A 25,428-nucleotide genomic window follows, 5' to 3' on the forward strand; every position below is an offset into this window, starting at 1 on the left:
TTAGGTGAAACTTCATTTATTCAGATTTTAAAATTATATCATATTGTGCATTTATACAACGGTTACAATTGGCTGAATGTCTAATCCACACACGCACACACTTCCCAATCTAAGATTGGGGCTTCATCCCATCAGATTTCTCTGCACAGTAAACCTACATCGCCCCGAGAGTTCCAAGTAACGGGATGATATGTCTGCACCGAATGGGAAAAATTGCTGCCCTTAAACACAACCCCCCAAAAAAGCAATTAAACACTGGAAGAATATTCAACAGCATTCACTGAGTGGCATACAGGAAACTTCAGGTTAAAACAAAGGTTACAATTTAATCTACCACCAGCACAGTGTTACTCACCCCCCAACCACCATGCACTTCGGCCAAATCTCAAAAACCATTTCTCAATTTCTCGGCTCACCTGTCCCAGCAGGAACACACACACAAGCCCTCGATAGCTGGCTACTTAACTGGCAGCAGGAATCCCGGCCAAAGACAACCCTGCCAGAGGCCTGCACTCCAGTACAAGATGGGAATTTAAGACCGTGATCTACTAATCGACTAACGAAAAATGCACGTTGACAGACTGTGCGGAGTGAATTGGGCAATCACCAGGCATTTTCTCTTCCTCTAATTTTGTTATTATCAAGTTAATGCTATAAATTTAAAACAGGCAAACACCATTTATACATGTGAGAAGGATAGTGTAAAAAGAGGGGGAGCAAAAGTTATAACTTACAACAGGACTATTTCAAGAAGCAGAGCTCATTTGCTTACAGCTGGGCATGACTAATAAATGCCAAACAATTGTCCAAAATTTCCAATTCTGGAATGTCCCTGCAGCTTTGATTTGCAGTGTATAGTTTTTGAATCTGTTTTTAAAGAAAAAACTCTTTATCCATCCCCCCTCCCCCTCACTGGTTGGATTGGCATTTTTCCCCTTCAGTTGCTATTATATAAATGGTTACTCCTTAACGCAAATCACTCTCTTCTCCCTGAATGGTCTTCTTGATACGAAGAAGCATTGTAGTCAACCACTGATCCAGCCTGGAGATGGAATCATACTCCTTCACCTACAAGAGAGGACAAAGTCAGCTTCGATGCTTTTCTTTGAGTTCAAACAGAACACTAATCCTGGAGCTAGAAAGTCTTCGTCCCCACCCCAGATGGACACTCCCATCTCAGTTACTGAAGGAGCACTTCACTGTTGGAGGCACTGGCTCTTAGGCTGCTCATTTAAACCCTAGCCATGGTGTGAGACAGTGCCACATCATTATCTCCTGGATGCCATACACAGCAAGACAGTGAGTGCAAGAGCAAGTGATGGGGGGCTGAAAAATTATGCATTTTATACAATGGCATGGGGGGGGGTGGGAGTAAGTGGAACAGATGGTGAGGATGCCCAGTGCAAAAAGACAAAAAAAGGTAGTGTCCACGGCTGTGGGAGTTCATACAGAGTGTCTGAACAGAACGTGCACACACACTGCAGACAACAAAGACACTGAACAGCCCCCACCCCTGTTCCCAATCATAAACTGTGCTCATCGTGTGAAGTTGTTGAATGCAATATTTAACTCTGAAAGACCCAATCAGAAAGCGTGTTGGACCTCTGACAGTGAGAAGGCACACAGTTAGAAGAGTTTGCAACCTCAACATTAGGAAGATATTGCAAATACTTATTAGCATCTTTTCCTTTGGACCTGTCAAATGCACTGCATATTGTTTTCAAAGTGAACAGTATTCTTACTGGTGAACCAGTGAGCCAAAACACAACACCTGCCATAACCCTGGATGCCGGAAACAATCAGTGGCTGCATTGCTGGTTCAACTTCCCTGCCAATAACCCAGTCCACAGGTTGTGCTGGACTCTAGAGTGTTCCATCATTGATCCAACGTGTTTCTTCACATACCTATTTCAGACATTTTGAACTGAATTCAGCAAGCATCATACATTATGCAATACAGCACAGGAACAGGCCTTTCTACCCATTGAGCCTGCACAGATTCGAAACCCTTATTTAGACCCACTACTTATCGCTCGTGTGGTAACTACCCTTCTGCTTGCCTCATGCTCTTGTCTATTAAGATACACCTTAATGTTACTAATATGCCCGCAAACACCAGGTGCATTCCAGGCACCCACCACCCTCCATGGGAAAACATTCCTCCTCTCACCTTTAACCTGAGCCCTCTTGTAGTTGACCTTTCCACCCTTGGGGAAGTCTATCCACCCTATCTACGCTTCAATTTTGTAGACCTCTCAGGTAAACCCCTCAGCCTCCCTCACCCACCATTTTGGTTGAAATCCAAACACTTACTGCATCGGTGTAGCCATCGACATTCTGCTCCTCAAAGGCATCGAGCAATTTCTTGACCAGTTTACATTCTCTGGAATCAGAGAAGGCTGGGAACATTTCCTCATATTTTGAGACTGCCAACTGTGGAATTAGAATGGGTGAAAAGCACGGAGTCACACTACTGGACAAGGCTGTTCTCAATAGATGCAAAAAGCGGAGAAACACCTACAATGCAAAGTAAAGTAAAGGACAGAAGTGGTATGCTCTGATCTTCCACAGACCCATCATCTTCCTCACAGCAGGATTTTAAGTTTTAAAAATTACCAAATTAAAAACGGTCTCAAAAGGACTACTTGTAGATGTTGCGAGGAGACATTTGCCTGAAATTTCTACAGGCGTTGTTCTCAAACTGTTAACTTTGAAGAAAATAAATTGCAGCTTCTGCAAGTGTGTCAAATGCACAGGAGTCCACAGGAACCATCACTTCACCAGGCTGAAATTTATTTCCTGGTTTATTCAAAATAAAACAAATCACACTGCTAATGTTCTTCATCTTCAAAAAGCAGCATAGGAACTGATATAAAAACAAAATTTTCAGATGCTGAGTGTCTTCAATCTTATTCCATTATACAAGGTGACACTTCCCATACCCATTGGTATTAAACCACCTCCAACTAGATCAATAAAAGTTGCTAATCTATATACGAAACAGCAAAAAGACAAGACAAAAGACATGGTGGCTCAGTGATTAGCATTGCTGCCTCATAGCACCAGGGTCCCAGGTTCAATTCCAGCCTCAGGTGACTGTCTGGGTGGAGTTTGCACGTTCTCCCCATGTCTGCGTGGGTTTCCCCTGGGTGCTCCGGTTTCCTCCCACAGTCCAAAGATGTGCAGATCAGATGAATTGGCCATGCTAAATTGCCCGTAGTGTTAGGTGCATTAGTCAGAGGGAAATGGGTCTGGGTGGGTTGCTCTTCGGAGGGTCGGTGTGGACTCGTTGGGCCAAAGGGCCTGTTTCCACACTGTAGGGAATCTAATCTAATTACTCCTCTGGTGCCAACTTACCTTAGCATTTAACATATCGACACAAAAGTGGCAGAGCGCAGCTTTGAAGAAGTATTCTTTTGCACTGTACTTCAAGAGTGGGCTGTCCATGGCTGTGGTGCCTACCTGTGGTGTAAAATGCACAAATTCACCGTAAGAATCAAGTATCAACATAACAGACTAACAAAATCAAAAGAGCAGAGTGCAAACACTTCTCCAAATTACAAATATTTTCTTGGAGAGATAGTGACCGAGATTGTCATGGACTAATAAACCAGAACCACAGGTTAACATTGTGGAGATGTGGATTTGAAACCCACTATGGCAGATGGTGAAATTTAGTGCAGTCAAAACCTGGAATCAAAACATCTGGCCTAATGGCAGCTGGGAGACTTCCATGTAGTGTTGTAAAACCTCCTGTGGTTCACTAATGTCCTTGAGGAACACAAGTCTGCCATCCCTACCAAGTCTGGCCTCCATGTGACTCCAGACACAAAGCAGTGTAGTTGACTCAGAGCCCTTGGAGATTGCTGAGCAAGTCATCCAGTTCAAGAATGGGCAACCAACGCTGACCTTGCCAGCATAATCTATACCCCACGGAAGAGTTTGTGAAAAAGTCAATGGATTGCAATTGGGAGGCTGCGGTGGTTGTCAGGAACTTCTCTCACAACGGACAGTATTTTTAAAAAGATGGCTCATGGGATGCAGGAGTCACTGGCTGGGCAAGTCTTTATTGCCCATCCTTAATTGCTCCTTGAGAAACCGGGACGAACTGCATTCTTGGAGTTGCTGCAGTCCATGTGGTGTCACAATTCTATTCAGGAGGAAGTTCCTGGGTTATGACCCAGCAACACTGAAGGAATGGCTTGGAGGTGAACTTGCAGGGAGTGGTGTACCGTGTATTTTCTATCCTAGTCACTTTACGTGAGCAAGGTCACAGGTTTGCAAGATGCTGAGAGAGCAGCCATAGTGAAAGGCTGCATTGCCTATTGCAGACAGCACACTTTATACATATAGATTTGTTAGGTGTGTGGTGATGGCAGGGATTTAAAAAGAAAAGAGACACAGACACACTTCTAGATATGTTCAAAGGATATGGGGGTAGTGTGTGAATATGGAGTGATCAGCCACAACCTAGAAATGATGGATTGGACTCCAGGGGGTGAATGACCTAATCTCCTTGCTACCTTCCTACAATGCAGAGCAAAAGCAATTACCTGCCAACTAAACACGAGCGCGAGAATAATTTATTCTCCCAGTTTAAGCAACTGGAGACATATCATCCGGATGAACCCACCCACTCACCTGCTCGTATATCTCGACAGCTTTGGGATACTGTTCAAGCTGCGCAGCGTACGTAGCAACTTTCAGTAAGCACTTGTTTGCAGAACTGCAGAGCAAAAGAGAACAGGCTAAATATCTCCAGATGACAAATATAAAATGAAAGCCAAGCCCAAACTCAGTGTATTCACACGTACTGCACTCAATTTTTGGTCATTCTGTCAACATTTAACACTGAACCCTGAATGTATAAGCTCCCATCGCAATATGGGGACAAGATAGCCAAAAGCAAAATAACTTTGTGCAGGTCCATTCCATCAGCTCACTGCTTTAGCATAGTAAGTGATAATTAAAATGAACACAACTAGGATAAAATTGGGTGGGAGACCACAGCAACATGAAAGCCAACTACATGAGGTACAAGTCATTATTCTTTAATGGGACATGGGTGTTACAAGGTCAACGTTTATTACCCACACCCAAATGGCACTGAATGGCTTCCTCAGAACATAATAGGGCAGTTATGAGTCAACCACATTTGTTATGGATCCTGTCACACAGGCCTGGGTAAAGATGACAGTTTTCAACCCTGAAGGAACTTGGCGAATTAGGGTTTTCCACAGAACAGGAACAGGCCCTCTGCTCCATGTTATACCAAAAAGGACACCAAAACAAACCAATCCATTCTGCCTGCCCTCCACATTCGCGTGCTTACCTAAAGCACTTTAAATGCCTCTATCAAAGCTGCCTCTACCACCGCTCCTGGCATCATCTTCCAGACACCTAGCACACTTAAACTTGCCCATCACATCATCTTTGAACTTTCCCTCACCATAAATGCACACATCAGTATCAGACATTTCAACTTTTGGGGAAAAAAAAAGATTCTACTGTCAAGCTTATCTAGGAATCTCAATTTTACAGACTTCTATCCAGTCTCCTTCAGCCTCTGCTGCTCCAGAGAAGAAAACCCTAGTTTTTTCACAAATCAATGGATTGTTGCTTGGTCACTCATACGGAGACCAGCTTTTATTTGCAGAGTTCTTTTTTGGTTGAATTTCATTTCCACCAGCTCTCTAGGCCATCAGCCGAGTTCTCTGGATGACTAGTCCAGTCATGTTACCAGCTTGACACGGTCAACCCCCAACTTCATTGCAAACTCACCCAATGTTGCTCACCTGTTAGACTCTTCACCTTTGTAATAATCAGCTGCCTGTTCATAATGTGCAATTGCCTGCAAAGGTAAACATTCAACTGTTTTCACAAACAACCAAATAGAAGTCTCCGTTCACAGATCACAGAGGAGTGAAACTTTGCAGTTAAAATGTTGCACACTTTTGAAACAATAAATGCTTCTCCTATTTTTTTTTGAATATGAAACATACTTTTTAAAAAGTCATAAGATTTGGATTTTCCTGTGCAGGCCATTTCAATTATCCTGCTGACTCAGTCAATTTCACATGACAATTTATTATGCAACGACAATGCAGTCAGTGATTTGTTAATAATTCCTTTCATTTCCTCCCATTTCCAGCCCTACAATCTACCGAGATTTGTATTCTTTCAATTCTGGTCTCTTGATCATCTCAGATCATTAACTGCACCAGGGGCATTTGTCTTTAGCTTCCTAAAATCAGGAATTTCCTCCAGAACACACTCCCATACATCATCTTTAAGGATTATTAATTGATTGGTTGGTTATCTGTCATAATCTTTGTAGTTCAGTGTTAAAGTTGGTTTGGCAATGGGGCATGTTTTATTAAAGGCTCTGTATAAATTCAAGCTGTTCTAATCAGCTGCTGTGCAAGAACAGAGGCAAGTCCATCAGTATCAGGGAGATTAATTGCCTGCTCCCACGAAGCATGCCTCAGTTTTTCTATACACTGCCATCCCTACCAAGTCTGGCCTCCATGTGACTCTGTACTTAACACACTAAGGGACCTTCCTGACCTACATTTCAGTAACTAGCACCAATCACCCAGCAACCGTCTGTCCTCAAGCCATTCAAATAGAAAAGGGACGTGGCAAAACTTAAGACTATTACAAATATCAACAGAATATTCAGCACAAATTCAACAGGACTCCTCAGGGCTGGTCAGATACCTACCTTCTCGATATCCACCAACTCACTCTCGTAAATCTCTGCTATTGATATGTGATGCTTCGCTGCAATTGTAAACCGACCCTAAACATAAAACATTAGTGTCAAATAAACTAGCATTTTGGAAAACTACTCGTCATAACAAGGAGGATGAGATGCAACAGCAATATCTTCTAAGATGAATTGTTTGGTCAACGTCAGATCTGGACATATTCTTGATAAATCATTTTAGAAAAGAAAAGTATTGAGGAAGGGTAACCTGACCCAAAATGTTAATTGACTTCTCGTCACAGATGCTGCCAGACCTGCCAAGATTTTCCAGCAACTTCTGTTATAGAAAAGGTTAAATGGCCATCTTAACTAGGGCTTTTGTGTAGCCATGACAGTTTGATCTAGCGCACTTGACGTCCTTGAAGGAATGAAGTTTGAATAAATTAGTGCGTAATACTCAATGCGCTGGGAGGTTGGGAGCTAATGTTTTGTTGTGCTGAGCTGTTTTATTTATTACTTTATTGATTTTCTTATTTTGCACAAGTATAGTTGTGTTTTGTATTTTCTTTTTTGTTATATACAGTAATATTTTCCGTTGGTTTGATGGTGTTGTAATTTTATAAACATTCTTTCAATAAAAATATCTTTTAAAAAAGGTTAAAGGAGTTGGCAGAGATTGGCAAATGGAGTACAAGAGAATGTGAAAGTATTCATTTTGGCAGAAAGAATAGCACATTAAAGAGTAAGAGACTGCAGAGCTCTTAAGGGATTTGGAGAGAGGCAGATGCTGTACAATCTGGATAAATAGGAGGTTACCCACTTTGGTAGCAAAAATATAAAGACAGATCATCTGAATGGCTAAGTTGAGAGGGGGAAATGTTCAGAGTGACCTGGGTGTTCTGGTACACCAGTCACTAAGTAACTGTGCAGGTGTAGCAGGCAATAAAAAAGGCAAACTATGTTAACCAAAACATTTGAGCCCACGTACAACGATGTCTTGCTGCCATTATACAGGATGTTGATGAGACACACCCGGAACAGTGTGTGCAGTGTTGGTCTCCTTATCTGGGGAAGGATGTTCTTGCTCTGGAGGGAGTAGAGTGACTGATGGTGGTCAGAGTCCAGATCATAGCTCAAGTATTGGAGTAAACATTTTGGGGCAGAGGAGAAGAATTTTTTTTCCACCCAGTGAGGAGCCTGTAGAATTCACTACCACAGAAAGTGGTTGAGGCCAAAACATTGTTTTCTGGAAGGAGCTAAAGGGATTATGAGATTTTTGTGGGGGGGGGGGGGGGGGGGGGGGGAGAGAGAGAGAGAGAGAGAGAGAGAGAGAGAGAGAGAGAGAGAGAGAGAGAGAGAGAGAGAGAGAGAGAGAGAGAGAAAGAGGAGGTGAAAATTAGGGTATCGAGCTCAATAATCAGCCATGACCGATGAATAGTGGTGCAGGCTCAAGGGGCTGAATGGCCTACCCCTCATCTATGTTTCTATGCCAGAGTAGATACATTAGCATTCAGGTATAGCATGTGATTAGAAGACTAACGGAATGTAGCCCTTCGCAGTAAGGGATAGCAAACATGGGAGGTTATATAAATGATTTGGATGTGAACATGAGAGATACAGTTAGTAAGTTTGCAGATGACACCAAAATTGGAGGTGTAGTGGACAGCGAGGAATGTTACCTCAGATTACAACAGGATCTTGATCAGATGGGCCAATGGGCTGAGAAGTGGCAGACGGAGTCTAATTTAGACAAATACGAGGTGCTGCATTTTGGGAAGGCAAATCTTAGCAGGACTTATACATTTAATGGTAACAAAAAGACGGAGTGCAGTTTCATAGTCCCCTGAAAATGGAGTCGCAGGTAGATAGGAAAGCATACCAAACACCACCTTCACTATCCTTTATTGGGCAGAGTATTGAGTGCAGAAGTTGGGAGGTCATGTTGCAGCTGTACAGGACATTGGTTATGCCACTGTTGGAATGTTGTGTGCAATTCTGGTCTCCTTCCTATTGGAAGGATGTTGTGAAACTTGAAAGGGTTCAGAAAAGATTTAAGGAATATTGCCAGGGTTGGAGAATTTGGGCTGTAGGGAGAGGTTTAAAAAATCATGAGGGGCATGGATGGCATAAATAGACAAAGTCTCTTCCCTGGGGTGGGGGTGGGGGGGGGGGAAAGGAGGAGTCCAGAACTAGAGGGCATAGGTTTAGGGTGAGAGGGGAAAGATATAAAAGAGACCTAAGGGGCAACTTTTTCACAGAGGGCGGTGCATATATAGAATGAGCTGCCAGAGGAAGTGGTGGAGGCTGATACAATTGCAATATTTAAAAGGCATCTAGATAGTATATGAACAGGAAGGATTTGGAAGGATATGGGCCAGGTGCTGGCAGTTGGGACTATATTGGGTTGGAATATCTGGACTGAAGGGTCTGTTTCCGTGCTGTACACCTCTAGGACTCTGACATTGATAAGTCCATAACTAGACCAACACTCTGCATCGTGTTCAAGTCATTTAACGAAGGGTGAACTGTGTTGGAAGCAGGTTTACGCTGTAATACCTGGAATGGTCAAGTCACATTATGAGGAAGGCAGGCTGGGCTTTTATTCACTTGGGTTTAGAAGAGTAAGACCCGACTTGGTTAAAATAAGATCGGAGGGGTCTTAACGAGGTGGATACGGAGAGCATCATTCCTCATTGGGAAAATCCAGAACTAGGGGCTCTTTAAAAATAAGGGATCACCTCTCTAAGAAGAGAGGGTCTGAGGGTCATGTGTCTTTGAAATGTTTTTCTTCAAAACAATGGTGACAGGACTGTTGTCTTTGAATATCTAACGCAGGAACAGGAGTAGACCATCCAGCTTGTGCCTGTTCCAGCATTCAATGGGATCATGGCTTATCTGTGGCCTCCATATGTTAGTCTGGTGTAAAGCCTTAATACCTTTACTTAACAAAATCTGATCAATTTCAGATTTAAAAATCAACTGATCCAGCATCTACTGCCCTTTCTGGAAGAGTTCCAAACCTCCACCTCCTGCATGTACAGGGTGGTAGAGGTGGATAGATTCTTGCTCAGCAATGGGGTGAAAGGTCACCAGGGTTGATAGGGACCTCTCCAGATCAGCCATGATCACACTCCCAATTCATTCACGTATTAGAATAACTAGAAGCTGCTAGAATCGCCATTGCAGAATTTGCTTGTGGTCCTGGCTCTGTAATAAATTGTAATTTTAAACAATGAAAGTTTAAGAAAAAAAATTGTCAGTGAACCTCAAAGGAGTTTGCTGGTCGATTACAAGAATACCTGCTTGTTGGACAGGTGTCTCACTACAACCAAAAATAACTAATCCTTAAACTAATGGCTTGATAATGTTCAGACCAGGTCTCCGTTCTAACGGGTCATCTAAATGAAATCAGAAGCTTATTCAACGGTCAGTCTACAACAGAGGTGAGGAACCTTTTCATGTTGGAAGGCCGCATTACGTTAGTTGTAATCTAATAAGGCCGCATCCAAGAAACTTCAATTATATTTTCTTCAAAATTCACATTTTTAAAAACATTGTGACGGTCAGTCTATAAGGATTATTTTGTTGAATTTTCTTTTATTCCTGGTATTTTAAATACTTTTATTTTAATCTTAAAATGAGTGTAATAAAAGGATAAAAACACATTAATTAAAAAAAGATTTGTTCTGCAAAATTTGGATTCATTCAAAAGGCCAGACACAATGGCCTAGAGGGCCACAGGTTCCCCACCCCTGGTCTACAACAGGACAAACAGTGGAATCAACATCTTACCATATCTGTATAAATTTCTATAGCTCTGTTCAAACAATTAATGGCCTCTGGAAGGAAAAACACAAACCACAAAATAAAAATTAGGTTCAAAGCAATTTTAAACAACAGTTGCAGCTTCTCCTTCATGATTTTGTTACTCATTCGGCCAGAGACAACTGATAAAACATTTACATTGGGCTGATAGAAATTGTTTGCTTGACAGTTTTAGTAATGTGCTGAAAATGTGTTGCTGGAAAAGCGCAGCAGGTCAGGCAGCATCCAAGGAACAGGAGATTCGACGTTTCGGGCATGCCCGAAACATTAAATCTCCTGCTCCTTGGATGCTGCCTGACCTGCTGCGCTTTTCCAGCAACACATTTTCCGCTCTGATCTCCAGCATCTGCAGACCTCACTTTCTCCTCAAAGTTCTAGTAATGCCAAATGATAACGTCAGTTTCTTCTCAACCTCTCCAACATTAACTGGATAGTGTCGGTAAGCTGCTCCTTTTCTTAAGGAAAGATGTTCTTGTTATTTTCCCCAAGAGGGTCTTTTTCAAACACGCCTGGCTCCGAATCAACTAGTTTGGTATAGAGATGAAAGGGTTGACTGAGAGGCATTTTGTTTATATGTAAGCAGTGAGAATTTAGGCCAAAGCGTTTATGTTTTAGAAGTAATCTGTATGATCAAAGGGGAGTGGTCAGTCCTGAAAGCCCAAGTCTTGTTTAAGGCAATTCAGCAGTGGGCTGTGTGGAAGCTAGACTCTCCCATTCTGTCCTAACTTCGACCTGTAAGCCTCTCTTTCATTTTTACTTAAGGGGGTTTGTTTATTGGGACTGTTGCACATATTCGGAACAGCCTGATCAATCTGGACGGAGTTCTGTAGGGGTTCTTTACTGTTGTGTGTTTCATTCTGTAATTTTATGAATAAATGTTTGTCTGTTTTAAAATCTAGTAGTCAACCTAGCTAACTTACTCTGGGTAATTTTCACTGTGTACACTGAAACAAATAGCAAAGTTTGGTTTGGTCAGAGGGGTCTGGATTTTCCAAAGGCCAGTCATTACTGCACTGTGGGTAGGGACTGTACACAGGGACCTTGTGGAGACCCCACTGCAGCAGACTCCAAAGAAATTCCCTCAGAAATTAAAAATTCCACTTCAGTTTCTCTATACCTGGAAACCACGCAAATCTCATTTAAAACTAGGATTTGTATTATAACCTTCCAAATCAAGTAAAATAGCTACACAGAAAAAAATGTTACATCAGTAAAAACATGGCCTAATGTCTGAGTAATTACTCAGCTGACCCCATACTTATTCCTCACACTAATTACAATTCCCCCAGACCCTCTACACTACAAGACCATGAGAAGCTTACCCATCCCAAACTAATAACCTTTTCGACCAACCCTCTCAGCCGTACTATCCCTATCCGAAACCCCAGCAACTTGATCATCCATGATTTCTGTCAGTATAAGAGACCATTTAGGACCGAGCTGAGGAAATTCTTCAGAAGATGGTGAATCTTTGGAGTTCTCTACCTCAGGTAGCTGTGGAAGCTTAGTCAGTAGTTTCAAGAAAAAAAATTCTAGTTTTTAAGTATCTAGAAATCTATCAAGCATTAAGGGAATTATATAAATCTGTGCAGTATGGAAACGCGCCATTTGGCCCAACAAGTCCACACCAATCCTCTGAACAGTATCCCACCCAGACCCATTCCTCTACCCTATTACTTTACATTTCCCCTGACTAATGCACCTAACCTACACATCCCTAAACATTATACAGCAATTTTATCAGGGTCAATTCACCTAACCTGCACATTTTTGGATTGTGGCAGGAAACCAGACCATTCGGAGGAAAACCACACAGACATGGGGAGAATATGCAAACTCCACAGACTGTCAGAGGGTGGAGTTAAATCCAGGTTCCTGGCCCTGTGAGGCACCGAGTGTAGGGAAAGAATGCTGAGGTTGACTATCAGCCACAATCCAGTTAAGGGTGTAAGCAATGGACTACTCCTTTTCCTATTTCCTAACAATGATTGCCAACTTCCCAGTAGACAGCATGAGGACTTCAGCACTATGTTTGTATGACGACAGATGACAGTCTCTACTGCTGTTTGGTTTATATAGTGTCCAGGATTGTGTACCTCTACAATCTGACATTTAAATGAGGGAAGAAGACTGCTGCACTGCTACAGAAATGGAAGAATTTTTCTCTTAAAGCCAGCACTTACTGTGTGAATGCGAGTAAGCTAGTAAAGTCCTCATTTAGTCATCCACAGCTAGTTAGGTGGGATGCACATTTTAACCACCCTGCTACTGTTAATGCTCTGAACAAACAGCTAAAATTACAGAATAATTACTTTTCTTAAATAAAGTACAGAGAAGCAGGGTGGCTGGACTGCACGTCAGGTAGTAAGGAACATAATAGCATTGAGATCCAGCCGACAATCAAAATGTGACTTAAAATGCAATTTTAAGTGATGAATGATTAGGCTTTAATTTGCAAGCTCTTGCTTTGCAAGCATGGTCACTTTAACACGAGACTGAGCGCGTTTACCTTGGGGGTCAGCTTTCTTAAAGGCATTTCCTGCATCCACAAAGTTTGTAGCCGCATCATGTTTGCTCTGCAAGTGGAGATGAAGTTTAGCAGCTTCACAGAAAGCATTGCCTGCAGCTAAAGAGAGAAACATACATGCATTAGGTTGGGTCAATACCAGTCTACCCTGGCTACAGAGAAATAGCAAAGTGCAGTGACCACGCACACTCTTCAGTTTTCAAAGAGGGGACTGCAAATAATCCTAAAGTAACAGAAAAGGCTTGTATATGTATCAAACAGACTTGTATAAGCCTCCTTCATTTTTTAGTCCCTCCTGATTTATTTAGGGCGGCACGGTGGCACAGTGGTTAGCATTGCTGCCTCACAGCGCCTGTAGACCCGGGTTCAATTCCCGACTCAGGCTACTGACTGTGTGGAGTTTGCACGTTCTCCCCGTGTCTGCGTGGGTTTCCTCCGGGTGCTCCGGTTTCCTCCCACAGTCCAAAGATGTGCGGGTCAGGTGAATTGGCCAAGCTAAAATTGCCCGTAGTGTTAGGTAAGGGGTAAATGTAGGGGTATGGGTGGGTTGCGCTTCAGCAGGTCGGTGTGGACTTGTTGGGCCGAAGGGCCTGTTTCCACACTAAGTCTAATCTAATCTAATCACTATGGCGATAAGCCCCGATACTCAGGTTTTAAGTGGAATCCATGCAACAGGCAAATAAAAATCCAGCTGCAGGAGTGTAGCAGCCAATTTATACGTAGACAGGGTAAGATACCCACATGCTGCCATTGCTGTCCACATTTAAAAAATTTGGTTCTCAATTATATACGGACCAGAAAAGTGCAGGAAATAAAAAAAAAGTGCGATACAAACTGAATTGATCAAGCAATTTTAATCTGTGCTAAAACCAAAATGGGAACATCCAAGCTTACGTTATCTTTTAAAAGACTACATGGTCAGAGATTGTGAGGGGTTGCTCTTTATTCAGAGTTGAACAGACAGTTGTTCTGCTCAGTGTCTAAAACATCATTTCTTGCGCCTTGAGGGCTAGGTTACCAGAGTTAACGAATAACGCCTATTTGCTAGTTGTGCTCTTTCTACACATCAAGTGAACCCTGGGCCAAGAGGCCCCAATACTGACTGCTTATTAAACAGAAATACCCAGCTATGCTGGCAAGTCCTTGCAGTTGACTCAGTCAGAATTTAGCAAAAATCACACCCTCTCTGAGGTGAAAGATCACAAGAGACAGCTCTTCCCATGAACTTCACACATGCTTAAGGCTGCAGCCCTTCTATTGTTTCAGTTACCCATCCCTGCTTGCCTTTGAAGTGAGTGGTTTGCTCAGCTATTTCAGATGGTGGTTAAGAGTCAACCACACTGCTATGGGTCTGGTGCCATACGTAGACCAGATCAGGTTAGGATGGCAGATTTCTTTCTCCAAAAAGGAGATTAGAATTAGTTTTATTGTCATATGTACTCAAATGAGTACAGTGAAAAGTTTATAAAGCACCACTTTCAGTATAAAGATAGCTAGGTACAGCTTCTTTAGTTACAAGAGCTTAAAAAGAGAGAAATAAAAAAAAGAGTTCAGCATTGCAGAGACAGGTTTTTACAATAAGACAATTGCTACGTGGTCAACACCACTGAAACTAGATTTTAGGTGTTGAATTTAAATAGTTGTCACGGTGAGATGCGAACCCTTGTCCCCAGCCTAGGCCTCTGAATTATCATGTTACCAAACCCGTGCCATTAGCACACTTGTACCTCCATCCCACACACAACAAAATGGCAAAATACCAACTAATGTTTAGGGTTTGCCAGCTCAACACCTTCCTTCCTGGGCCAAGGATATAGAGCATATCATTTGACATTTCTCTCCACTTAAAATTCAGTAATGGATTTAATGTTTTCTGAGGATAAGTAAACTTGACCTGCACTTGTTTCAGTGGGCTCCCTGCTCCGGTACAGCAGATAATTAATTTTGTGACAAAGTGGGTCGCCAAGTATAATTTAAGGAAAACCAAGCAACATTACACACTGGCTAGACCAGTCACAATGCAGCCCAAGTGAGACATTTGGTAACTATACTTACCACTCCAATTCTTGGCCATCTTAAACATGTTAGCAGCCCTGGCGTACATTTCACATGCTTCTTCTAACCTAGAAGACCCCCTGAACAGAAAGTAAGAAGGATGTTAAAATCAGGACAAGGCCAATGTGACAATGCCTAAGTTTCTTTCCCAATCTCCAGTCCACAGCAAAGAACCACCTGCAATTATCACTGGATTGGAAACTTCAAGACATTTAGGATGAAGCACTAGAAAGTGTTGCACAAATGCTGTAGTAGCTTCAAATCCATGGCAGCAGCTACACCAAAAGCTTCAAGCTCAAATCCTAACCTGGAGACTACTGTATACAGTAACCCAGCTGACACGTCCTCAGCACTGACACTAAATGCTGCCTCAGATGGTAACCCAGCTTTTCCTCCTCAGGATGGAGGCGAAAGATTGTCAGAACTGGAGGACCCTTGGAGTCCTCTCCAGTGTCTTGGCCAATATTTATCCTTCAATATCACAATATCCTTTAATATCGGAGGTATTATTCACTGCTGTTTGTGGCATCTCGTGTGCAATTTACATCCTACATTGCAACAGTCAGAGTATTTTGTTGGCTGTGAAGTGCCTTGAAACTTTAAGATTACGAGACAAACGGAAGTCTTTTCATTCTTGAAATTTTGGTCTGAGGGAACACATTCAGATAACTCTGCATCAAATCACAACATATATAATCTGGGGGAACCTGGAATGGAATAAAAAGATACCAAAATAGAAAACATCTGATATTCAACACCAAGTCATTTTATCCAGAATCTTGGAAGATATTTAGAAAGGCCTCCTAACTCGAATTTCCTAAAAACTTGGCACAGACTTGATTACAACTGAAGTCCCACTCTCCCTTGTGATAACACCATGTGTTTATTTGGTGACAAAATAAGCCTTTAAGAGAGGAGATTAGTTCTGTCTTTTAAAGAGGCATGTTGTAAACCTGGTGCCAAAGATGTCTGCTCCATGGAAAGCAGAGTAAATAGCTTTGGGTTTTTAAAACAAAAATTAGACACAAGCAGCATGAGTGGGCAGAGTCAGGTTCTCACAGACCCAGGGTTTTAGTTTTGTTTGCAGTTGTTTAAGTTGGGTTTTGGAATTGAAGCTGCGAGATTCAGCTTGCTCTCTGCTGCTGCAAAGAGACCGTTTGCTCTTTGCTACTAGATTTCAGATTTTCCTTTTCTCCTGGACTGGAGAAGATTGTAATGAAGGAAATCAGTTTTCCCGAATTTGCCTTTACCAAGGGATACTGCTACATTGGAACAGTTGTAGCAGTTAAAATATATTTAATTTTGATAGAGTTCAAGTTATGCCAATTTTGTTTGTCTGTATTTTAACTGTGGTGGAGGAAGACTGTTCCACTTAAAGCCTAGCAGTTTGACAAATCAAGTCACACCTGGAAGGCACTTCCTTTAGGATATAAAAGTTAGGATCTAGTCTAATCTCCAGTGTGTTTTTTTGGGGCGGTGGCGGGGGGCGGGGGTTGTTTGGTCCATAACAATTGGTCACATCTCTTCTGCAAAGCTGCCTTAAAATGACAACTATGACTCTCCAATGTCAATGTCAAACCTCTTACCCACACTACTCTTCAAAACTGACCATTTCTAAACAACCAAAAGACAGCTGGTTATATTCCAGGAAATGTTTTCAGGAATTCACTGTACCTTGATTGTGAAACAGTGTGAAAGAGAAGTTTCATTATTATTTTTAAATTACATTTAAGGATATGCAGGTGAAGAGCATAGATTCTCATGCACACAAAGGAAGACTCCTTCAATGACCATTGGTTACTGCAGGAACGGGAATGAAAATCACTCCAAAACAATTTTAGCTTTAGACTGCAGATTTTATTTTGAAGTTTTGTTATAATGCCCGACTGTAGCCCAGTTTTGTGGAGGCCTCAACCAATCAACGTGGCAGGGGTTGAAGGACATAACCAGCTACAAAATTATGTGCACTTAATTTTGTGTTAAAGTTGCATTTTGGTTATAACACCCCTTTAAGGGGTTGACCATTATAGCAATAAAACTAAAACCAATTGGCTGATCCAAAAAGTGTAGAATGTCTTGAGGTTGACTTGATTAATTGATTCAATTTGATAAGGCGACTGTAGTTCAGTGTAGTGCTCCTACTTCCAGGCTAGAAGGTTCAAGTCCCACCTGCTCCAGAATGTGCTAGAACATATCTGAATATGTTGATTAAGAATAGCTAACAGTAGTGGAAAGACACCTGGGACAATGGACATCAGGAAGGAGAGAGAACTGAGAGATTCTGTAAATCAAGCAACCATAAAGAAAAGGATTTGCATCTAGTTTCATAATTCACCACCTGGCTGGAGATCCAATTAAGATGAGGAATTGTGGTTGCCCAATGACAAATAGGGTGTTCTGACATTTCATCACTATTCCTCATGGAAAATACACCCCGGTTACGTAATCCACTCAGGAAATTGACCAATCCAAGGGTGCCGAAATAGCTTTGGAGGAAGAACTTGAATTGAGCAGTGAACAAGGTGAATATTTCTGGCACAGCAGGCTGCCTAGGACAATGATCTTTGAGCGGGCATAGTCCAATACGGCGTTTGCAACTGGACAACAATAAGCCCTTTGTCCACTATAAATTGAAGTATTTTGTTCAAATAAGCAGTGTTATTGGGAGTGATGTCATCTCAGTGCATGACCACCCTCAAAAACACTGTTTGCATTTCTAAAGTGCTCTACATAATCAGCTTCCTCAAAACAAAGACCCTTTTCTTAGCCGTACAACCTTAAAAACAGTCTAGCATGGAGAACAGTAAACATAGCCTCAAATTAGTTTCCCTTTCCCTATAAAAGGCACAGACTCTCAACAAAAGACAATTATTCTGCAACTAGAGGAAGAATGTAAACTCGACATCATATTTCTGAAATACACAAGCAGCATGGTGGCTCAGTGGCTAGCACTGCTGCCTCACAGCACCATGGATTCCAGCCGTGGGTGACTGTGTGTAGAGTCTGTACACACTCCTAATAGCTGTGTGGGTTTCCTCCAGTTTGCTTCCACAATCCAAAGCTTGCAGGTTATGTGGATTGGCCTTGCTAAATTGCCCCATAGTGTCCAGAGATGGCTGATCACCTAGCCTGCACATGACAAAATGCAGGGTGGTTGGTTATGGAGTTGGGTGGGATGCTCTTTGGACAGTCAGTGTGGACTCGACGGGCCAAATAGCCTGCTTCCACACTGTAGGGATTCTATTATACATAATTTGGAATGAATGAATATTTTAGATTTTAATCAAGCATATCATAGACAGAGAGGCAAACCTGAATTCTAATACTAAAAGCTATTTAATCTCACGACTCTAGAAAAAGAACTAAAAACGGTGAAGTGGAGTTAGATTGAATGATTACATTTTGGAAATAATTGGTCTGAACAAAGTGTATTTGCTACTTTCACAGATCATTTGAAGGACTAAACTAGAATACAAAAGGATGAGGGACTCGAGTCCTCATTCTCAGGACTTGTGGCCATTTCCAAAGCAATATTTCAGTGATCACATAACACTCTTCTGAAGAGGAGCAGGGATATTCTCTCTAGGGTTCTCCTCTATATTTCCATCTTGGCAAAAACAAAACCATCAAATCAGGGCATTTTTTGTAATGGTTACAAGTCATGTGGGATCTTGCTGGGCACAAATTGATTGCCACGTTTCTGATATTAAAAAACTCCTCAGTATTGTAAAATGCTTGATCAGCTGCAAAGCACTTTAAAAGGTTTCCAGAGAGATTGTAAAAGATGTTATATAAATATATGCTCTCCTTCGCTGGCAGACAGCAGCTTTCCTCCAGAGGAAAGCAGTTTTTCGAAAGAATCAAATTTGAAAGCACAAGTATTTCAACATGTTGCCAAATTAAACCTTGATGCAAGACAGACACTGGTTTTGCAATTTACATACCGTGAGTATAATAAGGATTACATGAAAGCTACTGCTTCTAGATTAAGATTAAACATCCCTGCTTCTCACATACATTTCAGATGGTCCTCCAAAGCTATCCAAGACAATGGCACACATTTTACTGCTGAAAGGTTGACAGACCATGAGAAATGCCTGAGACAATACCAGGGCCATCCCATTAGGATAAACAGCAATTTACATTCAGCTTCTAGCATCAATAACTGCAGGTCAAAACAGAATGAATCTGCACACTGCCAAAGATTAAAGGTAGCTAGACCTTGAGTGCATACTGCATTATGAAAACCAACATTGGTTTGTTTCTCAATTTTTTTCTGCTTTATGAACACAGACTTTTGGAACAGCTACCAATTCTCCCATTGTATTCTGCAAGTTATTGGCCGGTTCACAGAGCTGATTTGTCTTGCAAACGTTTCGTCACCCTCCTGGTGAGATCTTCAGTACGGTGTAGCCTCAGGATGAAGCACTGTGGCGATTTGACCCAAATTATACAGTTCTGTCTGTTGTGGCAGGTGGGTCTACTTCTGATTTAGAGATGCCGGTGTTGGATTGGACTGTACAAAAGTTAAAAATCACAACACCAGGTTATAGTCCAACAGGTTTAATTGGAAGCACACTAACTTTCGGAGCGACACTCCTTCATCAGGTGATTGGGAGTGGCACTCCGAAAGCTAATGTGCTTCCAATTAAACCTGTTGGACTATAACCTGGTGTGTGATTTTTAACTGGGTCTACTTCTGTTTGTGTCGTGTTGTGGTCTGCAGATGGGGTCTAGTTCAACGTGTTTATGGTACCAATAGATGAATACCAGGCCTCCAGGAATTCCTAAGTTGGTCTTTGTTTAGCCTATTCCAGTATCGTAATATTGTCCCAGTTGAATTAGTGTCCTTCATTGTCAAGGTGTATTGACTGATATCACTGATCATGTTTTGTTGCAAGTGATGCCAGTGTATTCTGGTGACAGGTTTCAATGACAGCACTTCATCTGGAGGCTAGACAGCACTGAAGATGTTACCCAGAAGGCGGACAAAACGTTTGCAAGAAAATTAGGCAGCTTGGCGAATTGATTGAAGTTGTTAATCACAACCCAAGCTACAGATCTTCACAATTCTGAAAGCTGGAGCTATGGGCAGGGGAGGAACTGGCAAACTTTCTCCTTGTTGAAGTTTAACAAATTCTTTTGGGAGACACAAAGAAAGCAAATCCAAGATTCCAGCAATTAACTGGACTTACAATGACATGGCAAAGTATTAAAAAATATTGACCCACATCTACTTGAAGCATTACTGAAACTGGGAATGTTTTCTTTCATTCCTGACCCTAGTCAGACTTTATCACGTTAACCAAATAGTAGAAAAATGTTCCTCGCAGATTATCTTTACAATCAAGAGACAGTCTGAAGCAGTTAGCAGTCAAATTAAATGGTTGGAAAATTTTCATGGAACATGTGACAAGTTTTTGCCCACCCATCCTCTAATGCCAGGAAATATAGCAATTTCAAAATCTAAAGATACTCAGGTCCCAGTGGAATGTAGATTTCACACATCAGTTTTCTGACAAAATCCTCCCTTTCTAACACCACTAACTAAGGTGTTTGAAAAACACAAAAATAGAAGGGAGGCAAAGAGACAAAAGCAATTTGCAGAATTGAACTGAATGAATATGATCAACTGTGGGATGTGAAAATAACAACCATGAAAACTGCTGGATTGACATAAAAACCCAACTGGTTCAGCAATGACTTTTCAGTCAAAAGGTGTGCAGATTAGTGAATTGGCCATGCTAAATTTCCCAACGGCCAGGGTTGTGCAGGCTGGGTGGATAAGCTATAGGAAATGCAGAGTTATAGGGTGGGGGGTCTGGATCGGATGCTCTGCAGAGAGTGGGTGTGGGTTTGATGGGCTGAACGGTCTGCTTTGTACTGTAGAATCCCACAGAAGTTCGATAAAAAGAAACAATTAAATTGTTCGGCTGAGAAACATCAATGGAAACATTTCCCTGCACTTGAAATATTCACTTGAATGCCAATGCTGCCTCATTATAGCAGCTTCAGAAATGTATGGTATTTCTGCACTGAAGCACCAACGTGGATTATGCACGAGTGTCTAAAGTGCAGATTCGCTTCAGAACCTTTTGAAAAAAAAAAGTGTTTGGAGGGTCACTGGACCAGAAACATTAACTCTGCTTTCTCTCCAGATGTCAGACCTATGGAGTTTTACAACAATTTTTGATTTTGTTTAAGCATTTGCAGGGCTCCTTTAACATAAGGAAACTCCCTAAGGACAAATTTTGAACCAGGTCAGTTGCTCAGAAACTCAAAGGAGTGGGTTTTAAGAAAAGTTTTAAATAGGCTGCTAGAGAAGCAGAAGTTCCACAACTTTGGGTGTGTGACTGAAAGGATACACCATCCCAAGCAACATCAGTTTATTATAGAGCAGAGTAGGGAGAACACCAAGAGTTGACCATTTGCTGACTGCATCCTAAAGAATGCATAAAAACAATTTTAAAGCATTCTTCTAGCCAGGAAAATGCCAGCAGACTAGATTTCCTCAGCCAAGTGACTGCCAACTCAGGCGGACTAATAAGCTCAATAGCTGATACTGCAATGCGGGCACAAACAAAATGCTAGTCAAGCATCTAAGATGATGGCGCCAGTCTTAATTAATCAGCACAACCTCTACAGAGCACTCATCTGGAAACTATAAACATGCTGTATTAGAACACTATTAAACAGAGTGAGTTTGCATGAAGGAAGAAGGGCTGCAAAGCCCTGGATGGATGTAACTTGCTGGATTTGTTGGAGTTAGCCACAGAATTGTCCAATTTTAAGAAAGGTGTCTCAACAGTTATTACTTCCAGATATTAGTAACAGATCAGATAGACTGGGAAGAGATTAATTTCTGCTGGTTGGGTCATAGTTCAGGTAAAGTGCAGCAGGTCAGGCTTATGCCCGAAACGTCGAATTTCCTGTTCCTTGGATGCTGCCTGACCTACTGCGCTTTTCCAGCAATGCATTTTCAGCTCTGATCTCCAGCATCTGCAGACCTCACTTTCTCCTCATAGTTCAGGTAGCACAGTTTTGAAGTTAGACCAAACTTTTCAGCAGAGTTTAGAGAACGCTTTACACTAAGTGGCAGGCTTTCAATTCTTTCACAAAGATAACTGATTAACAATTGTTAAGGGAGATAAAGGAATAGTGAAGTAGTGTTGGATTTATAGAATTAGGTTTAGATCAGCCACCAATGACAATAGGATTAAAGGGCAAAAAAGTCAGCTCCATTGCTGTGGTCCTGTGCATACTTTGTTCAAGACTCTGGTGCTAAAACTACTCAAAAAGCAAACATATGATGGCATTTTCTTCAGGCTGATACCCACTGCAAATACAGATTGCTCTGAAGTCAAGATTCTCAGTAAATCCAACTGAGACAAAAACTTTTCAAAGCTAAACTACAGTCTCCCTTTGGGCCCTTTATTACAAAAGGTAAACAGCATTCAAAAGCAGCTAAGTCCTGTACTATGTGCTGTCACATGCTCAATTCAGGTAGCTTTGGATGGTGAACTGTAGACCATGAACATGAAATGTAACTTGCTGCCAGTCCTTCATTACTGAAGGTGGCTACGTACTTGACCCCAGTGTCTTCCACTGACCTTCAGTTCAATGGAATGACGGTCATTGAAAAGTTGTGTTTAAGATCATTATGAAATCATTGCTCAATTGAAAAACCTGAAGCTGGATTATAATAGAATATCTACTACTGAACAAAAAAAACTGTACAAAACTGTGGTTGCAATACTCATTGATGGGGCAATTGGGACCTGTGACAAAACAGATGAAGAGCACAAGGGTATAATTCATATTTCAGGGTCATTGAGGTACACAAGTAGCACCCCTACCTCTGGGCAAGGAGGCCCAGATTCAAATTTCACCTGCCCCAGAGAACTATCAAAACACATCCAAAAAAGGTTAATTATAGCTAACATTTCAGGAGATGAATCCAGTCTTGAAATTGCAAGTTAGTCAAATAACAAGATATAAACATATATCCATGGCTTTTCCACATTATCCTAATTTTGAGTGTTTCAACAGTCAAATTCACACACCTCTCTCCTTTAACACAATATTCCAAAGACCTGGAACTCTGATAGCTGTCACATGCTATGAGAAATCCAGAAATCCTAGAAGAAACTCTATAAATGCAACATTTCCTTTCCAAATAGAACTCTAGAACTGGTGCAGGCTGCCAACTGAGCTGAACAGTTTGTTGGTTACAAGGTAGTCAGGAAAGAAAACCATGTCAAATTAATCCCTAATCAGCTTTTAACTTCACCCTAGTTAAACTGTCTAATGCATTGTTTTAGGAATAAAATGCAACCTTATTTAAAAAGGCACACATTGATTTTAGATCCCTGAAGGGATAAGATGTTTATTAAACTAAATTGGGCAATTTAAAATAAAACCCTTCATTTCCTAGAACAGGTCAGCTGCAAAATGAGCAGAGTTTTTCACAGATGAGCCTAATCAATACTATTAAGATCATGCAGACCTCAATCTATCACTGCCAAGGGGCACAGGATCTTTCAGAAATAATGCACCCTAGAACTTCTGAACCCTGAAGATCATAGTTTGTACTATAACAAATGAATTCAGTGTGTCATATCTTCAAAGGACATTTCTGTCCAGTTACTTTTTAAGAATTCACTCAAGACAGCAAACAAGATACACAATCAATTAAGGTTAAGGGATGAATTGAATATCCATAATTGATTCATACCACTAGAACATGAAGATCTGATTGCGTAGACAAAATCTAGGGTGTACATCATAGACAAGAAACCGCTCGATATACAATACTGACGTGCCAAATTAGATTACTGGCTCAAGAGCTAAAGGCAAACACACCATAAGATAACCCACTGGAGGCCAGGCATAACAACCACCCCCTGACAATGTTTATTAATCAGGCTCAAATATAACCTCCACTGAAAGCTTTTAATAACCAGCACCGCAGGGACTACCTTCCCCAGGTTTTATTCTCTTGGCCCTGCAACAACATCAACCCCACAAACTCCATCGCTTACTAACCAAGCTTTGCAAATATCCCTCTTCCAACATATTATCCCCATAGGGTATTACCCAGGTCTACCAGGTACACTCAAACCAGCACCAGACAGGAACCTGGGGAAGGGCTAACAGACTGTACAACGACACCTCCCCTTAGGGTTTTATTAAACAGGGACCTACAGCAGGCTGCACATTTAATAACCGTTCCCTGCACAGGCCCCCACCCAGGGGCATTTATTAACCAGCCCCTTCACAGACCCCCCCCCCCAGGGGTTTATTAGCCAGCCCCTGCACAGACCCCTAACCCCCCCCAGGGGTTTATTAGCCAGCCCCTGCACAGACCCCTAAACCCCCCCCAGGGGTTTATTAGCCAGCCCCTGCACAGACCCCTAACCCCCCCCCCCAGGGGTTTATTAGCCAGCCCCTGCACAGACCCCTAACCCCCCCCCAGAGGTTTATTAGCCAGCCCCTGCACAGACCCATAACCCCCCCCCCCCAGGGTTTATTAGCCAGCCCCTGCACAGACCCCTAACCCCCCCCAGGGGTTTATTAGCCAGCCCCTGCACAGACCCCTAACCCTCCCCCCAGGGGTTTATTAGCCAGCCCCTGCACAGACCCCTAACCCCCCCCCCCAGGGGTTTATTAGCCAGCCCCTGCACAGACCCCTAACCCCCCCCCCAGGGTTTATTAACCAGCCCCTGCACAGACCCCCCCCAGAGGTTTATTAGCCAGCCCCTGCACAGACCCCTAACCCCCCCCCCAGGGTTTATTAGCCAGCCCCTGCACAGACCCCTAACCCCCCCCCCAGGGGTTTATTAACCAGCCCCTGCACAGACCCCTAACCCCCCCCCAGGGGTTTATTAACCAGCCCCTGCACAGACCCCTAACCCCCCCCCAGGGGTTTATTAACCAGCCCCTGCACAGACCCCCACCCCCCCCGGGGGCGTTTATACACCAGCTCCCGCGCAGAGCCTCTCACCCGAACAAGGAGACTATGAAGGAGCGGGCCGAGCGGACCTTCTTCTCGGCCTCGGCCATTAGGCCCATCGCCTCCCGCTCCTTGGCCGAGTTGTCCATCGCCGCTCGAGCTGCTTCCGACGAGGGCCCTGACCTGTCCGTCACGTTACGTCACGTCACTTCCGCCAGCCTTAAACCCCGCCCCCGTCACGTGATTTCAGGCCTGCCTGGGGAGCACTTGCTCAACAACAACAACAACTTACAGCCACTTTGGGTTACCCTGCTATGCAGGGAAAAGTGAAGGAGAAACCTATTTGATTTGAAATCTTCC

General features: G+C 42.4%; 1 protein-coding gene across 1 annotated transcript; it reads right to left on the bottom strand.

Annotated features, from left to right (window-relative positions):
• LOC132836803 (alpha-soluble NSF attachment protein) lies at nt 1–25,277 on the bottom strand. The gene is made up of 10 exons (XM_060856272.1): nt 25,120–25,277; nt 15,117–15,196; nt 13,044–13,160; nt 10,502–10,548; nt 6,725–6,802; nt 5,796–5,851; nt 4,642–4,726; nt 3,358–3,462; nt 2,314–2,433; nt 1–1,068 (listed from the first exon to the last, which is right to left on the bottom strand). Exons 1-10 carry the CDS (start codon nt 25,215–25,217, stop codon nt 967–969), a joined length of 888 nt encoding a protein of 295 aa, XP_060712255.1. The 5' UTR covers nt 25,218–25,277; the 3' UTR covers nt 1–966.
• Nucleotides 25,278–25,428: the final 151 nt, after the last annotated feature.

Source organism: Hemiscyllium ocellatum, chromosome 47, assembly GCF_020745735.1.
Source record: "Hemiscyllium ocellatum isolate sHemOce1 chromosome 47, sHemOce1.pat.X.cur, whole genome shotgun sequence".
Classification (NCBI taxonomy): Eukaryota; Metazoa; Chordata; class Chondrichthyes; order Orectolobiformes; family Hemiscylliidae; genus Hemiscyllium; species Hemiscyllium ocellatum.

What these genes read in the sequence shown, in the direction of transcription:
- LOC132836803 (XM_060856272.1), bottom strand. Translation starts at nt 25,217, where the DNA reads ATGGACAACTCGGCCAAGGAGCGGGAGGCGATGGGCCTAATGGCCGAG. An exon ending in TAAGAAAGCTGACCCCCAAG is followed by an intron (nt 10,549 to 13,043) that starts GTAAACGCGCTC and finishes TTTTCCTTCCAG; the next exon opens with AGGCCATTAATTGTTTGAAC. An exon ending in TCGATGGCTACACCGATGCA is followed by an intron (nt 1,069 to 2,313) that starts GTAAGTGTTTGG and finishes CCTCTCTTGTAG; the next exon opens with GTGAAGGAGTATGATTCCAT.